This window comes from Plasmodium knowlesi, assembly GCF_000006355.2.
Source record: "Plasmodium knowlesi strain H genome assembly, chromosome: 11".
NCBI classification, from domain to species: Eukaryota; Apicomplexa; class Aconoidasida; order Haemosporida; family Plasmodiidae; genus Plasmodium; species Plasmodium knowlesi.
Window position 1 is genome coordinate 1,592,793 of NC_011912.2, and position 18,832 is coordinate 1,611,624.

Sequence of the window (18,832 nt, forward strand, 5' to 3'; positions counted from 1 at the left end):
TCCAATTAGGGTGGCTGTTAATTTGTGTGATCTATGCCCCATCATTAATATAATTTTTTTTCCACATTATTTGGGGCGCGTTTGCATGCAGGTTATTCCCGTATGCCTTGGGAATACATCCCTAGGTGGTATGCCAAAAATATATGCATAAAAAAAGTCCCTTAAAGAAAAATATGCTTGAAAAATAACGCCTCCAATTTTCCTCCCCAAAGCGTGCATCTCCACGTATGCACAGCCCCGCCAGTTGCCTTTCCCGGGGAAAATGCCTCAACCACCCCCCGAGCACCGGAGGGCGGAAATCAACTGTACGCACGACTCACCATTTGGTCGACTGTGCTTGGCTACCTGGATGATTAGCTCCTTCGGAGATGTCAATTGGGCAAATGCGTAATTAATTAAATGGAGAAAAAAAAAAAAAAAAAAAAAAAAAAAAAAAAAAAGTGGAAAAGTTAAGCAAAGCGAACTAACGTAGGTGGGGGGAAAAGAAAAACAACCTACGAGATGAGAAAATAATTTTTTAAGTTGAACAGAGGAAAAGAAGGATTAATAGATTTGTCGCATGCCATCATAGAGGTACCCAATTTTTGTAATTCCTGTTCTTTATTAACGAAGCCACCAATTTCTGTTTGTAACGTGAACGTTAGAGGAAGGCAGAAAAAAAAAAAACAGTTGTTATTTCCAGTGCGTGTTCTTGTGGATCTCCTGCGGGGTAGGGAGAAAGGACGCGCAGAGAGGAAGATCCCACGTGGAGAACGACGCAACCACGGAGAACCCCGGAGCGAGGAAATAAAATGACCACAGAGGAGTAGCATGAATACGAACAAAAATAAAACGTTTCACAAGAAGCTGCAGGATAGAAAAGTAATCAAGGAATTTTCATACGTTTCTTTTAAGAAGGAAATTGCGAAGTTGTATGAAAAGGAGAAGGACTTCTTTAAGCAGATGCATAATGGAACTCTATCTTCGGAAGATGTTGTAGGATGTGATAGGGGGAGTGAGTCATATGCGGAGAAACAGGTGAACGGGGGGGAGGACTACCCCATGGATGGTGTCGGGTTGGTCTCCAAAATGAGAAATGGATCTATGGCACATCATTTGGGACGAGGGAGCGACGAAAGACAGGAGGCCATGAAAGGGGCAGATCCCAAAGGAGGTGTAACCGGCGGATTAGGTATTCTGAAATCTTCTTCCTTGGGTGACAGACACACGGGAAGTTTCCACTTGTGTTCTATGGGGGAGCATACCGATGGAGATAGCTCTATGAGTGATGTGAGTGGTGCGGGGAGGAACGAGCACCAAATGGAAGTAGCGAAGGTGGAGAAGACGAAGAAGTCGAAGAAGGCTAAGAAGGCTAAGAAGGCGCTGGAGGAGAGGAACGAGAGCGCGGAGATAATCAAACAAGAGGAAAAGGAAATCATAAGGAAAGTGCTACGAATAATTTTAACCAAAAAAAAATTAATAGATATTTTAAATAAGTACTTTGATGAAAACAGAGTAAATTTCGTAAGCCCACGAATGTTGAGGTTTATTTTAAGAAAGGCAGAAAAAAATGTGGACTTTCAGATGATAAAAATACTTCTTGTTCAGAATATAGACATGAAGAATATAGAGAACACAATCAACACTAAAGGGAAAAGGAAGTTATTCAAAAATTATATTTTTTCAAAACAACGAGTGAGAGCCATAGAATGTGTGCTCCTTCAGACTATAGATATAGATGAAGAGGAGTTCAATTTTCGTGAATCTTATAAAGAGTTAGACATAACCTCGGATGAGTATTTGCTTTGTGTGGAGATCGTATGTTCTTATTTGACACAGAACCTTGAGGAGGGCAAGGCGAATTACAAAAAATACTGGGCTATACATAAACACGTTAAGGAGCTTTTGCATGGGAACTCCAGTGCATATGAAAGCGGCAGTAGTGGATCTGTGCATGGGAACACTGGAATGGACACACAGAGAGATGAAGATGGTCAGAGAATCAAACAGAAGAAAAAGAAGAAAAACAAAAATGACACCCAGGCAGAGGAGGATATTTCCTCTCTGCGTAATAAAGGAGGGGATAGACACGGTGATGAAGTAGAGGATCCCAAAAAGGGAAACACCACGCAGGGATATCCCACGAAGGAGAATCCCACCGAGAAAATTCCATATCAACCAGGTGTGCCGAAGGGAGGCTCAGAAGAATTGCTGAAAATCGTTAACGAAGAAATGAAAAAAAGAGACCGAGAAATTGACACACTGAGAAGGTCATTGGAGATGATAGAAAAGGATGTGAAGTTGCTGTTGAGGAAGAGTGATGTGAGGACAGATTCTGTGGATGATTCGTTGGAGGTTTCCAGAAAGAGCAATTCTTCGTATTGCGTCTCCGAGAAGACACCACCAGTAGTGAATCCATCCGTCCAAGCAGTCGTGGAACCACCTGTGGCCGTCCCGATAAGCGAGAAAGATGTAACATCGTTCAGGCAGAAGGCATTCCTCCTGATGAACCTCTTGAATGAGCACCTCACCGGGGAGGAAACCAAAACAGGCGCAAGTGGGAAGAAGCAAAAGGAAGGAGAATCATTAAGCCTGAATTATCTGAACGACGAAATTGACAGGCTGATAGGCATCATGAGGGGGGGAGAAAAACCCAATGCAGAAAAATTATGTAAAAAAGAATTATGCGCAGAAAAAACATGTGTACGCGAACCATGTTCAGAGAAACCGCGTGACCACGTAGGACAAAATACCAGTAGCATGTGGACCCCCTCGGAAAGCGCCTCCAACCTGGAGGAAGAACGAAACAAGTTGGTATCTCCTCAAATGAATGGAATAAGCAAGAAGGAGAAGGCAAACAAGAAAAACGTTGATCAGCTGCCTGGGGAAATAACTCCGGAGGTATTAAATGTGGGGAGAAAAGCAAGAGCTAAAGAGGTAGACACAATTATGCATACAACAGGGGAAAATTCTTCGAAGAAAATAAGCCCCTTTAAAGTGGGTGTCCCCGAAGTGGAGTCGACATGGGAATTAAAGAAAAACGATGCGACAAAAATGGAGAGGAATGTTACCACACAAATGAACTACACAGATAGATTGAAAGACAGGCAAAAGAAATCCTCCGTCTATGCATACGACATAAGTACGACTCGATGGAACAACCGCTATAGCGTACTTGAACCTAAAAGAGAAAAGAAAAAAAATAGCATCGTTGAATACGTCAATAATTTTATGAACAGTGTAGGAAGTGATAAAATGAGCGAAGGAATCTCTTCTGTGGAGAGTAGCAAAAGGGAAGACATGGTTTCTTCTCAAAACACGAGCTCAGATGCATCCGTCCCTGTGATGAACACATATAAGAGGAGGAACTACTTCCAGGAATACATGAATTACTGCAAGGAGGAGGCTGACGAGGATGATGGGGATGGAGAGCTGAGTGACCTCGTGTCGATGAATAATGCACCCCATGTGTACTCCAGGGGTGGGAGAACTACCAACCAGTGGAAACGCGAGAATAAAGAGAAAAGAGAAAAGGAAGCGGAGGAAAATAAAGAGGCGGTGAGGGGAAATCGAGCAAAGAGTGAACACCTGATGAATCTGAATGAGAAACAGACCAATCGCATGGTGAGCACCGGTAAGGTTAACAGAAACAACATAACAGCGAAAACAAACCGCAGCGTCGAAAAGCGGGATACCGGAGTTGTGGAGAAAAGTGGAGGAAATGAGGTTGCGAAGAAAGGGGGAACTCATGAAGTAGCGGAAAAAATCACGCAGGGGATTGTGATAGCCCGGAGACGGGACGAAAAGCAAGACCCAGCGAAGGGAAAAAAGAAGAAAGAAGGTGAAGAGGGAGATAAGAACCCAAGTGGGGTCAAAGACGATAAAGGTGAAAGTGATACTGATGAGAAGGAGAAGCAACGTACGCAGGAGTTGGACGAGCTTGATAAGCTGAGCGACCATGCAACGGAGAGCGGTGATAGTGTGGTTTACAACTACAACCTGTATAGCGCCATATACGACCTGAACGAGCAGTTTTCCAGTGTAGTGAAGAATATGTACATGGAGAAAGACGTTGGGGGGGCACTCGCAGGGACTCCAGAAAATGAGAAGGTGAAGTCAAAGGGGAAGAAGGAAAAAGGAAAAAAAGGAAACAAGCTCCAGCAGGAAGTGGAAAATTCGACCGACATGGGTAGCATGGCAGAAAGTGCAGAGAAAAGGAAGAAAGAGGAGAAACTCAAGAGGAAGGCCAAGAAGAAGGAAGAGAAGCGGCGAAGGAAGGAACTGATGGAAGAAGAAAAGATGAAAGTGAAAGAAACGAAAAAGGAACAGAAGAAGAAAATAAAAGAAATGAAAAAGGAAGAAATGAGGAAAATGAAGGAGATAGAGAAGGAGAAGAAGAAAAAGTTGAAGGAGGCACGTGAAGCTAGAGAACAGAAGGAAATGAAAGGGAAGGAGGTCAAGAAGAAAAAGTTGAAGGAGGCACGTGAAGCGAAAGAACAGGAGGAAATGAAAAGTAAGGAGGTCAAGAAGGAAAAGGGGGCAAGGGCGGCAAGGAAGGCAAAAAGGGCTGCAGCCAGAGCAGCCGCAACAGCTACCGCAACAGCTACAGCAACGGCTACCGCAGCGGCCCAGGGCGTGGATGGACAGATCACGGAGAATTCCTCCATGAAAGAGGAGAACCCCAGTAAGGTGACCAAGGCGGCGAATCCCGCTCCAAACAACGACTACAACTTTATCGATGCCAAGTCCAATGACAAGAACAAGAAAATGAAGGCACAAAGGGGGAAAATCATATACGATGATTACATAACTCAGGAAAAGGCAATTAGGGGAATCATCAAGAAGAAGTACATACGGGTAAGTGGTTACGGAGTGTACGAATTTATCGGATTTGTGTTGGCGTGGATGGGCTCCTTTGCGTCTTCGTTACGTGAGGGGGGTGAATCTTTTGGGCGCATCATCCAGGAGGCCATCCGCTCGTCTGCGGATTGAAAAGTGTGTGTGCACTGCTTCTCCCCCGCGGGGTTATTGCGTCCCCACTGCGTTTTTTTTTTTTTTTTTTTTTTTTTTACCGTTTGTTCACCGTTTTAAACGGTCTCAAAATCGCTCCTCCCCTTTTCGCAGGGAATCCTCACCGTACGGAGGCACGACTACGGGTTTGTCATGTGCAACGACGGAAAGGTGCATATAAAGTCGAAGAAGGACATGAACAGAGCTATCCATGGGGACGCAGTGGTGGTGAAATTGAATAAGGACAAAGGGGGAGAGGCGAGCGAGGTAGGAGAAGGGAAGATGGGGAAAAAGATCATCCATAAGGAGCACACGGAAAGAGGACCAAAGTCGTCAAATAACTGGGCAGATGAGAAGGAGGACGAACTCACAGGAAAAATAGTCTACATAGAAGAACACCACGGATCGAATATCCAATACGTATGCATGTTTAGGGAAAAGATAAAAAAGCAAAAGTACAATTTGGCTATCCCATTTAAAAAAACTATCCCATTTATTAAAGTTGAAAATAAGCACATAAAAGAATTCATTAAGAAGAGTAACATCGCGGATATAATGAATCAGATGGCGTATATAAAAATATTTCAATGGAACACAAATGATATATTTCCGGAAGGAAGAATTGTAGAACTGCTTGGACAAAACGACTTATTCCACAACATGCAAAATGCTATATTGCTAAATTACAATTTAAATTATAATTTAAGGGATCCTTTGGAAGATGAATTTTTGAAAAAATTAAAAAACAAGGAAATTTTATACAGTGATATAGTAAATGAGGAAATAGAAAAGAGAATGAACCTGAGTAAAAAATGTATCTTCACCATCGATCCTGAAACTGCGAGAGATTTGGATGATGCCATTAACATCAGCAGAATAAGTAAAAAAAAAATAGTCAATTGCAATTTTTATATCAAAGTTATTCACAATTTGCTGGTCCATAATGGAGAAATTGAGGAGTCCATTTTGAAAAAGAATCTCTCCTTTTTTGTTAAAGAGGATGATGATTTTTTCCAGACGTTGAAGGAGAATAAATACATCAAGGAGATGGAGGATATTAAGTATGAAAATTTTGTTAAAAATAAAATGGAGGGAAAAAAAAAAAAAAAAAAAAAAAAAAAAAAAAAATTATACATTGGGAAAGAAGCTCTGAACAAGTCCACTTGGGGAAGCTACCAAAACGATGAGGTAGACAAAAAGAGAGGTAACTCCTTTCGGGAAGAGAGGAATCGACTCGATGATGTATGCACCCGTTATACACATCAGGCGAACCAACATATGGAAAGCATCGGCACCACGCAGGAGAACTCCTTGCAGAGAAACAGCAGCAATGGACAGGGGAAGGGTAAGTACCGCCACGTTCTGGGGTACGAGGGAGGAAGGTCTAAGTATGATCCTCTCAGTGTGAACAAGAATTATGGAATCTCCGAATCGGACACGGGTTTAGAGAGCACCGCAAAGGGAGGACACAGATATACAAGGAAAGGCGAAAGGAGAGGCAGAGATGATGATCTGGACAAATGCGGAAACCCGTTTGAGGATTCCTCTATGTGTAATTCTGGTTACGGTGGGAAGAAGTCGTTGGAACGGGATAATTGTGATGATGGAAACGATGATCAAAATGGTAACAACCATTTCCATGGGGACAACGACGGTGACACGAGCCCCGGAAAACTCGCAAAATACCAATATATATTTAAAAAGTACCTGAACGAAGACATAGGGAGGAAGGTCCAAAACAGCAACGATTTGTTCTGCGAAAAGTGTAACAGAAATATAACTCTGAAGGAAATAATAAATGACATGACGGAGAAGAAATGGAAAAAGTACAACTTATTCGAAGTTGGAGTACACATAACAGATGTTGCCTATTTTATCAAAGAAAATTCTTCCCTCGATATTGATGCGCGCAGCAGAGCTATGACCATATATCTAACGCATACATGCTTTCCCATGATATCAAGAATTTTAAGTGAGTCCTTGTGTAGCCTGGACCCTATTAACAGCCGATTATGCTTGTCGATATTTTTCTACATGGACAGTGCAGGGAGAATTGATCACAATAGCTTTTTCATCAAGGAAAGCATAATAAACAGTAAGGTGAGGTTTACGTATGAGGAGGTATACTTGCTTGTGAAAACTTATAGCAAATTGAGAAAAGTAATTAACCGTTTGATGAAGGAAGAACGCAACAAGGCGATTTCTCCCTTTTTGGGAGTTGCGTCTGGGGGGGATACTACTCCGTGGGGGAATATGTCAAGTTTCACGGAGAAGCGTGAGGAGGGAGATGATGCATTGAAGGGAGGAAGTGTTGCAGAAGCGCTCGAGTGTGGGCAGAACACCACACAAGCGAATCATGACAACCAAGCCCAGCGTGGTGTGGACACTGCGCAAGCAGTTGAAAAAGTGCCCGTCGAGGCGGTCCCAGCGGAGAAGGAGCAAGGAAACCAAAAGAGCAGCCTGTACAGAAAATTTCTCAACCTACATTTTTACTCGAAAAAGAAGAAGAGCGCCAGTGTTGAATGTGAGAATGCTGCCAGTGGGCGAAGCGAAGCTGACGTCGCGAACCAAAACAACGGTAGCAACGACAGCAGTTGCAACAATAATCAGAGCAATAGCTGCGACAATAATCAGAACAATAGCTGTGACAATAATCAGAGCAATAGCTTAGACAATAATCAGAACGACAGTTGCAAGAGCGAAGAGAGAAAGAAGACAAACACACTGATGAAGCAACGCATTCTGCAAGATGAACGAGTAAAAAATGGAGTAAAGGAAATTTTCAGAATTTTCAAAAGCCTGAACAATAAAAATTACAAACTATCCTACAGAAAAATTTTTCACATCGTAAAAAACTTGTATTATTTACACAAAGTTACCAAGCGGGCAAGAGTCATACGAAAAAATAATGGCTCCCTCCTTTTCAACAGCGATAAAATGAACATTCTTCTATCCAGTACATGTACTCCCATAGCAATTGTGAAGAAGAAACTAACCTTTGCGAACTACTTAGTGGAGGAACTCATGTTAAGCGCAAACAAGTTAGTTGCCATTCGACAGTATTTTAGTAAATATAGAGACTTGTCGGTTTTTAGATGCCACAGTATGGATAACATAATAGAAACAAGTGATATTATTGAAGTTTTAGAAAAGCATGGTATTTATTTGCCAGTATCTGACCTGAGGCATATTTTAAAATTTTTGGATGAAGCAAGAAATGTCATTAAACAAAAGAGCAAAAATATCTCAGATATCGTGTTTGCCTATGCCAAGAAGAAAATGATGAGAGCAGAATATCATACCTTTAAACATATTAAGGACAACCATATGAGTACTTACCACTACGCACTTTCCTTCCTTCTCTACACTCATTTTACTTCTCCTATTAGGAGATACCCAGACATTTTGGTTCACCGTGTTATTAAGAAAATCATCAATGACGAGAACAAGCTGAATGGCCACTTGTGCACTAGGGAAGAAATCTTGACTACACCGGATACCACAGACATGGTACGTACGGAGGACCAGCGCACCACAGTATAAATGTTACATGTATTACTGTGTTCTCCTACTTGCATGCAGACAATGCTACCAGATTTTTGTACCGCACTGTTCTTAATTATGTACCAACCCCCATCCCTTTCCCCCCTTCCGTTAGGGCATAATTGAAAAAATTTGTGAAAACTGTAACAATTGCAAGACAAAATCCAAGTGGGCCCAGATAGACTGCGAAATTGTAAGGAACTTCTTTTGCAAGGAGAAGTTCACATGGGAGGGAACCCATTCCCTCCACCAGTTATGTGTCATTTGACATGTGGCAGCGGATGGTCCCCTTCCCCATTTCAGGAACACCTTCTCTTGCTCTATAGCCTCAGTGACATGAATAATTTCTCTTTTTTTTTTTTTTTTTTTTTTTTTTTTTTTAGGCCTTTTTCTGTTTGTATTTGCAGAAGCATGACTATCCGGGTTACAACAGGGGTAGGTCATTCGTCTGCCCCTTTGTTCATTTATGTTGTGCTCACATGGTTGCATTGCTACATTGTTACACTGTTACATTGTTTCATGGTTACATGTGTACGTGTTTTTCTTTTTTTTTTTTTGTTCACCCCGCGCATGTTATTTCCCTACACACCCACAGGCATCATCATGGATATTTACAGAGAGAAAGCCTCTATATTCTTCAAGTCCTTCTCATTTGAAAATGTAAAAACTGAGAGGGATTATTTTTTCTCGCGGATGATTATTCAGTGGATATAGATTCTTTGGCGCGATCACATGTGAAACCACTTTTCCCGCACTGTGCAATTTCGTATTCACCGTTTCTTCTTCCCTCCCTCCCCCTTCCAGAGCCTCTACTACAGCGGTTACGATAAGCATATCACCAAAATGAACAAGAGCCATCAGGTAGAATTTACGGGGTGCGCTATTTCCCCATTCCTCATACCCCCGGAAGACACTTCCTCCACCTTGTGCATATAGATATGACCACATGTGCAAACATGTAAACATATTTTTCATACATATTTCTCTCCATTTCAGCAATATTTAAACCACTATGTTATACAACCAAATATGATGAAGCAGGAGGTAAGGTGGAAAAAAGGGAAATACAACACACAAAGCATGGCGTGGAATTGGCAACTTGCCCCAACGCTGCAAATGTGTGTATGAAGTGAATATACTGCACAACATTTTGGGGTCGCCCTCTTTTCTTTTGGCGCTGCAGATCACAGTTCATATTTATAGTGGCAAGAAGAGAAAAATCATCGTGCGAAGGGTATTCAAGGTATGAAGAGGGACACACATTTATGAGCAGTCCTGAGGAATATATATATATATATATATATAAGTCACCACTGCATTGTTCAATTGAACCAAACACCTTTGATTGATCATCCCCACCACCGCGATGCTTATGCACATGCGGAGTAAAAAAAAAAAAAAAAAAAAAAAAAAAAAAAAAAAAATACTACGAATTCACATTTACACTTTTTTTTTTTTTTTTTTTTTTTTACCCCCTTTTACCCTTTGCAGCGCTTCGATTACATTCCCCTGTATTTTTTCCCCTTGAATACGATGCCGCCATCGTATTTCCTCGCCATCGCTACTGAGAAGTGTAAAGGAAATGCGATTTACAAAATGAATGACAAAGCAGATCAAAGGTGAACTCCGTCATATCACACAAGGACAGAGGGACACCGTCCCCAATCGAGTGAGTCATCGGTTGACGAGCTACCCACGGGGACGCCAAACTAGAGGGACCGCAGGGATTAAGGCAACGGAAGGGGAAAGTGCCACTACCCACACCCCTTTTTTTTTAACGTTGCCTGTGCGTTCAATTTTGCACTATCACCTTTTGTAGCATTTGTACTCCGTTTTGCCATTTTTGTGGCTCTCCTGTTTTACTTGCTGCTCTGTATCTTTGGTCGAGTAGCATGCCTCATTTGAGCTTGAGCAAACAGCCCTTTCTTTTTTTTTTTTTTTTTTTTTTTTGGTGTCTCCCCAAAGTGCGTCCGTCACGCACGTGGAGTGGCTAACCGGGTAGGCGGTTAATCAGTTAGGCAACTACCCAGTTATGCGTCTTGCCCATCAATTTGTTAATCCCCAATTTGTAGATAACTCGTTTGTAAAAAAACAATTTGTAAAAAAACAATTTGTAAAGAAACAATTTGTAAAAAACCAATTTGTAAAAAATCAATTTGTAAAAAATCAATTTGTAAAAAAACAATTCGTAAAAAACCAATTCGTAAAAAAACAATTTGTAAAGGAAGCCATTTGTGGGTGGTTCCCTCTTCAAGGGCGCAAATTGCCCTGTTGCCATTTTTGCCCCCTGGGTTACCTGGACCATGAGAAGGAGGCACCTCTAGACCGAGTGTGTTTTCCTTCTGCCCCTCTGAGGAGAGCCACTTGGTTAAACACGCAAACATGGCACACGTGAACCTCCTGGTATACCTCCTTATGTGCCCCTTTAATGTAAGGCACATGCTCGATGCACCCAGCTTCGCATTCCGATTAAGAAGCAAAAGAGCAAAGGATGAAACATTTATGTATGGAGCGAGTGGAGGGGAGAATCTGCAGAATTACTATCCCCCACATGATGAAGTGTACATGTTCGAGCTAGCCAAAATATACTATGAATTTATGTTAAAATATAAGATGGATGTTAGACAAGGACAGGAAGAGAATTACGATTTGGTGGTAAGCTCCTTTGGGAAGGAATCTAACAGGGGGCTCTCCCTCCAAACCGTCCGGGTCACAAATGATGTCATATACTTGTCCTATCAGAACGTGCAAAAAGAAAGTGGGATCCATGTTAAGTTAAATAGGGGTAAAATATCTACCTATTTGGACCTCCTAAGGTTTGACTCTTGTTTGTATAAGCTCAACTCAGAGGATTACAATTTAATGAAAAGAGCATCGGACCATAGCAAGCCAGTAATGCTCAGTACATATCACATATATATTCTACTGACGGTATTTTCTCTTTGCACTTATGTGGAGAAAAGTCTACTCCTTGAATTTCCAGCGTTGAAGAAGTATCACGTATTTCTAACCCTATGTTTGGTGTTCTTCCCAATAATTAGTTACCTTTTTTTTTTATATATTTATGTGAGCATATTTGGAGTGTTACTGATTTATGCGTTTTTTTACGCGCTTTTTCGGACCCTCTCTCGTAGAAGGAGGGGGAAGGGGGGGGGTCATCAAAATGATAACCAAATCGGTAACCAAAATGGCAACCAAATTGGCAACCAAATTGGTAACCAAAATGGCAACCAAAATGGTAACAAGAACGATCAAAATACCGATGAGTACACGGATCATCGCAGAAGCAGCATTGGTAACCCACAAGGAGAAGTGGAAACGCAAGAAGCAAGACGGAACAAATGTTTGGTCCACATGAGACTAGCTAACCTATGCATTACCTACGTATGTATATTCGCTGTAGACTTTTATTTTTTCCCAAGACAATTTTCCAAGTCGTTTTTTTTTGGTAACACTTTGATGGATTTAGGGGTCGGAGGGTGCATCACATCCAGTGCATATTCTCTAAACAGAAAGAAGATTCTTCACTCCACGAACCGCAGGGGAGGCATAATCGAGTGGAAGTATTTCTTCTTATTTTTCCTCGGAATAGCTAGATACATTGCAGTGAAATTATTCAATTATAATTACAGCTTAACTGAGTATGGGATGCACTGGAACTTTTTTCTCACTCTCTTTTTTACACTCCTAGTTTGTAACGCCCTACTCACCTTAATAAAAAGGATTAGGCATATCTTTCTCCTTAGCTGCGTTCTTATCTGTGTGTATGAATTTTTTATTTGGCACCTAAACATTACGAGTTACTTCCTGGAAGACCATACAGAACGGACCCACTTTTTTTCCTTGAACAGAGAGGGCCTTATGAACGTCATTGGGTCCATCAATCTGTACCTCTTTTCTTTTTCCCTTTGGAATGGATATGTGATGCAGGATGAGATACAACAGGGGAAGGGAGAGCAGTCAGAGGGATATATTCAGCTCTCCCCAGTTTGCTTCACCCTGAAATTGTTTACCATGTCCCTCATGTTCTACCTGATACACCTCCTTTTGAATTATTACGGAAACTACAGTGTGCGGATTTTGTGCAACGCGAACTACATATGCGTTATTTCCTCTGTGAGTCTCTTCGCCGTTGCCCTGAGTTACCTGGTAGAGGCAATACTCCTACGCGAGAAGACCACCGCCATCCCAGTTTTACAAAAAATGAATAGACACACCCTTGGAGTTTTCCTCTTTTGCAACATAACCATGGGTACTTTCAACCTTCTGTTTCAGTCCCTTCTGTTTCCTCTATTTTTCGCATGCATCATCTTGGCGGCATACTCATATGGTATGCTGTGCTTCGCGTCCATGTTGCCTGGCCCCGCGGAAAGGGAAATGAAGAAGGAGAAACATTACTAGTTTATTGAGGAGTCCATTGAAGGAAGAGAAGGAATTCATACCATGTGACCCATTTTCGTGTCGGCCCCACCCACTGGGACAAATTTCTTTTTCATGATTTTTTTTTTTTTTGTGTGTATATTGTGAGGGTGCTGACCGAACTGGGACGACACGCATAACAACTTTTTCCTATTTTTGCAAACTGCTCAGTTCTTCTTAGCGCAGGTGTCCCGCGAGTCCCCGTAGCGTTCCACATGGAAAAATAAAAAAAGGGGAACCGCTACATGGGCATACCAAATATACACATGTGCATATATGTATACGTCTGTATCTGTTTTCATGTGCACCCTTACTCCGATGCACGCCGTGATGTGCAATTTTCTGGCGGCCTCCGATCAGCGCATATCACTCCGCAGGGAGGTGTCCTGTCCATGGTGCGTGTCCATCGCCACTTGAATGCAGCGCGACAACTCCTCCATCCCCATGTCTATTTTATTCTTCAGAAGGATGTCGTGGAATACCTTCACGATGTTTTCCTCGTAAGTTTTTATTTGCAAATCAACCTACACAAAGAAGCGGAAAATAAAATAAAAAATATTATGAGTTTATCGTATGTAACACGTGGAGGGATCGTCATCCCTCAGATTTTTCCTTCCCCTTCTGTTGAATAAGCTCCAATTTGGGGAACACAACGGAGTTACCTTCGAATAGAGGTCCATAATATTCATCTCGTGTTCTTTCTTTTCTTGCAAAATGGATTTTCTTAGCTCATCATTCACGGCACACTGTTCCCTTATTTGATTCTGGAGCTCCTTCACTTCGATTTTCTCTGACTCACGTTTTCCATGTTCCATTTTGTTCTTCAACTCTGACCTAAAGGGGGAGATCAATAATTTGGCACATTGACCACGCGATTTTTTTTTTGTGGAAGATGGGGATAAGAAGGTGGGAAGAAAATATTCCAACAGGGTATTCTGCACTGCGCTTAAAGGAGTACATTTTTTTCTTCAAGGCTACGTTCTCCCTCTTGGCATCACCGATGGTTTTAGCCATTTCGGTCTGTTGCTCCTGCATAGCCGTCTGTAGGGGGGAGAGACAATTTTCCAACAGGATGACAAACTCTAAGGAGGCTACCATCTTAAATGCACGAAGACACTCGAAATACCCACAAAGATGAAGTAGGTACAACTATTCAGGGCAAACAAGTATATAAGGCAGTCCCATACCTTTGCATTTTCTTTCACATTTTCTTCAAACTTCCTGCAAGCAGCTATGCACATTTCGGTCATCTTTCTATTTTCCTCCTTTTTCTCCTTCTCCTTCTTTCGACCAATTTGCAGTAGTTCAAGAGATACATTCCTGTACTTTCTGGAAAAGGGAAAAAAACATCCCAGTTGTGTGTGCAATGATTTTTTTTTTTTTTTTTTCTCAAATGGCTAGTTCAAAATGGCTAGTCGTATTACTCTCATCCGTACTGAATTAAAAAATCAACATCGAGGAGGACGTTATTTTTAATTTGTCCAATTTGGTGGATGTGGTTTTTTCTGATTTTCCTCAGGACACGTTCGTATTTCTCAATCAGTTGAACCTTTTCGCGTTGCTCTTCTGCATTTCTGTGTTTGTAAATTTCAATCGTCTCGATTAGCTGTAACGGGGTTGGATGAATTCCACGTGCAGCGACTATGTGTCAATTAGAAAGGGAAACGAAGCTTCTACAAGCGGTTATTTATATGTGGACACCTCCCTCATATGTATTAATTCCTTACCTGCGGAATAGGACAGGAACTTTCCCCTTCTGGGTCATCGGTACCAAGATCATCGTCCCTATAAGGGGGTGAAAAGAAAAAGAAACGCACACGATAAAAGGAGAACTATTCTCCCTGATACTTCTTGTAGCTTTTTTTTTTTTTTTTTTTTTTTTTTTTTTTTGTGCACACATTTGATTATCTCCCCTTTTATGACATTCACAATTTTCAGATAACCTCTTCATTAGTATCCTATTAGTTGGTTCCTCCCTCTTCTGTGGATTTTCGTTTTCGATTTTGATCCTGTTCTGTGAGTCTTTTGGTTTTGATTTATCTTCCTGGTATACCCCCTCCTCCTTTGGTAGACCTTTCTTTTTGCGCTTGTGCATTTTTTTCTCCTTTTCCAGCTTGAACTTGAGGACGTGCAGGTGCTCAATCAGTGTTTTAAACTATGCACGGGGGGGGTGAAAAAGCGCATGTGAGTGATGGAGGGGAAAATGTCATAACATTTCGTACGTCTGGCGGATATACCCCTGTTAGCCATACCAATGTATTCACTCCTTTTCCACCTCCCCTAAGGTGTTACCCAGGTAAGGTTATTTCAAGAGGATGAAAACTCACCTGAGAGTCTACTTTCATGCCACGCGCAGGAATTGGGTTTGAATTAATCCCCACGGTGGGAGTGCTTTCCTCAGTTGGACCCTCCCCAAGGGCATGCATTACGTAGTTCTGGAAGTGGTTAGCAGTTGACATTCTGTCACATAAATTTTTTTTTTTTTTTTGCGTGGGATTCCCTTCTTTCTATATTTAAGATGAAGGGGAAAAAGACACAACAAAAGGGGGGATAACTTTTTTTTTTTTTTTTTTTTTTTTTTTTTTTTCCCTCCTTTTAAATTCGAACTGGCATAATCATTTGCGGAAAAAGTGGGACAGAACAGGACAACGGAAAAGGGAAAAAAAAAAAAAAAAAAAAAAAAAAATCCTGGGAGATCAACTCAGTAAGTATTTCCTCACTGCGACAGTTATTTGAAAGTCCCTTTCTGTGATCACCCTCCCCTGTGGAAATTATTCACGCGCACATGTGTACGCTGGAGTTGTAAGGCACGGGAGGGAGAACTTCAGGAAGTTGTGTCCATGAAGGGGAAGAGCAGTGAAAAGAGAAGTGGGAAAATTGGTGTGCAGATTAATGTGTAGCTTGGTCTGCAATAAACGTTCCGAAAATGGTTTACTCAAAAGTTACTTCAAATGTTCCTGCAAATGTGCACGCAAGTTGTCGCACCAGGCGGGAGCTCCTGAACGACGCGGCTGCAGTGGACCTCACTTTTGCGCGAGCATACGACACGGCCTCAGGCAACCAAGAGGAACCTCCGTGGGGAAAAAAAAATAAAATAATAAAATAAAATAAATTAATAAAATAAATAAGTTAACAAAATAAATAATAAAAAAATAAATAATAATAAATATATATTATAAAAATAAAGTAGCATACGAAGGAAAAAGTTGCCAATGACTGAACGCTTTATGCACTGTGTAGAACAACCCTGAATTGGAACTTCATTTTGCTATTTTTTTTTTTTTTTTTTTTAAGCATACTCACCCCAGGAGTTTGCCTTTATCCACTCCCGAATATATTTCCATCAGTTGGCGCATCATCGTTATGCGAAAGGGCCAAGTTGAGCACAGGAGGAAATCGAGACATCACAACTGCGAATGCACCTTCTACAGAGTTGCAACTGATTTGTTGTAGCGTCTAAGAGGCGTGTGTTTTTCAGGTGGGGAAAAGAACCTTCTGTACATTTCAAACATTACTGTGCAGGACTCGCAATGGAAAAGATATATTCGGGAGGCAGCCGAGGAAGAATGCACACGGGAAGATTGGTCCATCTTGCGGCCCTCCTGCTGTGGACAGCCGCAGTCAGTGGCATACTGAGGAATGGCACGAAGGGGGGGGTACAACCCAAGTGGGCAATAGAAAAAAGAGGCAACTCGAGGGAAATGCAGTTCATGGTTAGCAAAGTAATAAAAGGGGTAGCTCAGAACAGGAAAATCTCGCAACACTTATCGCATTCAGAAAAAATGTTAAGTGAGCAAAATGGGCAAGGAGAAGAGACAAATAAGAAGGGTGAAACCCTTGGAGACATCTGCTTCATCGCAGGAGTAGGAGACACCAATGGATATGGGTGGGGAATCGCAAAAGAACTGAGCAAGAAAAACGTAAAAGTAATTCTAGGGGTATGGCCACCAGTGTATAACATTTTCATGAAGAATCTTCATAATGGAAAATTTGATAACGACATGGAAATTGGAGAAGGTAGAAAAATGGACCTTCTAGATATCCTTCCCTTCGATGCCGCTTTCGATTCGTTTAACGACATAGATGAGGAAACGAGAAAGAACAAAAGATATGCCAATTTAGAAAGTTATTCCATCGAAGAAGTTGCAAACTTGATTTATAAAAAGTATGGGAAAATAAACATGTTAGTTCATTCATTGGCAAATGGAAGGGAAGTGGAGAAGAGTCTACTTGATACAAGTCGAAATGGTTATCTGGATGCACTGAGCAAAAGCTCCTATTCCCTCATAGCCCTATGCAAGTATTTCTGCCCAATCATGCACCCACAATCGAGTGTAATTTCCTTAACATACTATGCTAGTCAGAAGGTGGTGCCTGGGTATGGGGGAGGTATGTCAAGTGCGAAGGCTGCATTAGAATCCGACACGAGAACTTTAGCCTACCACCTGGGACGAAAGCACAAAATTAGAATTAATACCATCAGCGCAGGGCCTCTTAAATCAAGAGCTGCAACTGCCATCAAGAAGGCCAATCCCCAATCGGGAGAAAACGAAACGGAAAAAAAAAACTTGGCATTTATAGATTATGCCATTGAATACTCAGAAAAGTATGCGCCCCTTCAGCAGAAGTTATATTCCACAGACGTCGGGGCCGTGGCTGCCTTTTTGCTATCCAAAGAGAGTAGAGCGGTCACTGGCCAGACTATTTACGTGGACAACGGGCTCAACATCATGTTCGGCCCCGATGATTTGTTTCAGGACAAGGGGGCCTAGCGGCAAGTTCGGCAAGTTGAGCTCGTTTGAGGCGCACACGATTTGTCGCCTTTTCCACTAGACAAACTACTTTTTTAAGGAAAAAGAAAAATAATAACTTTGCACAAAAAAAAAAAAATTTTCAAAAACAAACTTTAATTAACAGGGGAAAAAACAAAATGATTACATATTCACTGTGCGCAGAGGAACACCTACTCCTCGGGATAAATTCCTATAGGTGTTATATCCCCTACCCCTGAAGGCACAGCTACGCAGGGTGGAAGAGAGAACCCGAAGGTATCTGTTTATATGTGTGGGGAAAAGGGGGGAGTGACGCCCCATGGCTTCAAGACTTATTTTTTACAATTTTTTGCAGCTCCTTTTTGTATTTCAAATAATTTGGGTCTTCTTCCGTTTTAAAAAAGGGATAAATATTTTTAAAGATAGCATCGGCATTTATAACAATTTCGTCTTCCTCGTCATCCTCCGTGCGGTCTTCCTCTTCTTCCTCCTCTGACTGGGACTCTACTCCGGAGTATGGCCCAGATCTTCCCTGTTTTTGTCCCCTTCCAGTGTGTTCCTCCCCCTTTTTCCGCAACAAATTGGTGAACCATACCTTCTCTGTTTCTTCTAAGTCGAGTTCGGAGTGGAGGTCAACGTCCGACTCGGCACTCACGTCCACGTGGTGACTGGATTTTTCTTCTGCCCCCAGGGCATGGTCACCTCTGACCAAGCCATCCTTTTTTGTCAGTACATCATCCTTGCCCTTGGCGTAGAATTCGCCTCCATCTTCGTCGTCCTGGGGGATGTAACGGGGGACCTTAAAAATTGTCGGGGTGTTTTCCTCGCGCTTGTTCTTGTCGTTCTTCTTCTTTTTCTCCATGCCGTTCATTTAATAAAAAAAAAAAAAAAAAAAAAAAAAAAAACAGGCACAGCCTCACCAACGAGCGTTTTTGTAACGCCTCGTTAATCGTTGCTTTGCTGTTTTGCTTGTCACTCTTTGGCTGTTCTCATATCTCCTATCTGCTATTTCCATTTCGATATTTCCCGTCTGATATTTCCTGCTTGCTCTTTTCCAACTTCCCTACCGACCCTTCGGAACAGCCAAAATGCGATAGTTCACTGGAAAA

General features: G+C 41.8%; 5 protein-coding genes across 5 annotated transcripts; 3 read left to right on the forward strand and 2 right to left on the reverse strand.

Annotated features, from left to right (window-relative positions):
* Positions 1 to 810: 810 nt before the first annotated feature.
* PKNH_1134600 (ribonuclease, putative) lies at positions 811 to 10,155 on the forward strand (the record flags this gene model as incomplete). The annotated part of the gene is made up of 9 exons (XM_002261482.1): positions 811 to 4,836; positions 5,104 to 8,499; positions 8,648 to 8,725; positions 8,916 to 8,967; positions 9,128 to 9,192; positions 9,337 to 9,393; positions 9,529 to 9,576; positions 9,716 to 9,775; positions 10,024 to 10,155. The coding sequence occupies 9 exons, from the start codon at positions 811 to 813 to the stop codon at positions 10,153 to 10,155; spliced, it is 7,914 nt and encodes a 2,637-aa protein (XP_002261518.1).
* A 759-nt stretch (positions 10,156 to 10,914) lies between these two features.
* PKNH_1134700 (GPI-anchored wall transfer protein 1, putative) lies at positions 10,915 to 12,933 on the forward strand (the record flags this gene model as incomplete). Its single annotated transcript, XM_002261483.1, has 1 exon — positions 10,915 to 12,933. One exon carries the CDS (start codon positions 10,915 to 10,917, stop codon positions 12,931 to 12,933), a length of 2,019 nt encoding a protein of 672 aa, XP_002261519.1.
* Positions 12,934 to 13,307: 374 nt separating this feature from the next.
* Positions 13,308 to 15,410, reverse strand: PKNH_1134800 (conserved protein, unknown function; the record flags this gene model as incomplete). Its single annotated transcript, XM_002261484.1, has 8 exons — positions 13,308 to 13,475; positions 13,614 to 13,785; positions 13,910 to 13,992; positions 14,139 to 14,280; positions 14,388 to 14,557; positions 14,679 to 14,736; positions 14,895 to 15,106; positions 15,279 to 15,410. 8 exons carry the CDS (start codon positions 15,408 to 15,410, stop codon positions 13,308 to 13,310), a joined length of 1,137 nt encoding a protein of 378 aa, XP_002261520.1.
* Positions 15,411 to 16,517: 1,107 nt separating this feature from the next.
* On the forward strand, positions 16,518 to 17,723 carry PKNH_1134900 (enoyl-acyl carrier reductase, putative; the record flags this gene model as incomplete). Its single annotated transcript, XM_002261485.1, has 1 exon — positions 16,518 to 17,723. One exon carries the CDS (start codon positions 16,518 to 16,520, stop codon positions 17,721 to 17,723), a length of 1,206 nt encoding a protein of 401 aa, XP_002261521.1.
* Positions 17,724 to 18,048: 325 nt separating this feature from the next.
* Positions 18,049 to 18,594, reverse strand: PKNH_1135000 (conserved Plasmodium protein, unknown function; the record flags this gene model as incomplete). The annotated part of the gene is made up of 1 exon (XM_002261486.1): positions 18,049 to 18,594. The coding sequence occupies one exon, from the start codon at positions 18,592 to 18,594 to the stop codon at positions 18,049 to 18,051; it is 546 nt and encodes a 181-aa protein (XP_002261522.1).
* Between the last annotated feature and the right edge of the window lie 238 nt (positions 18,595 to 18,832).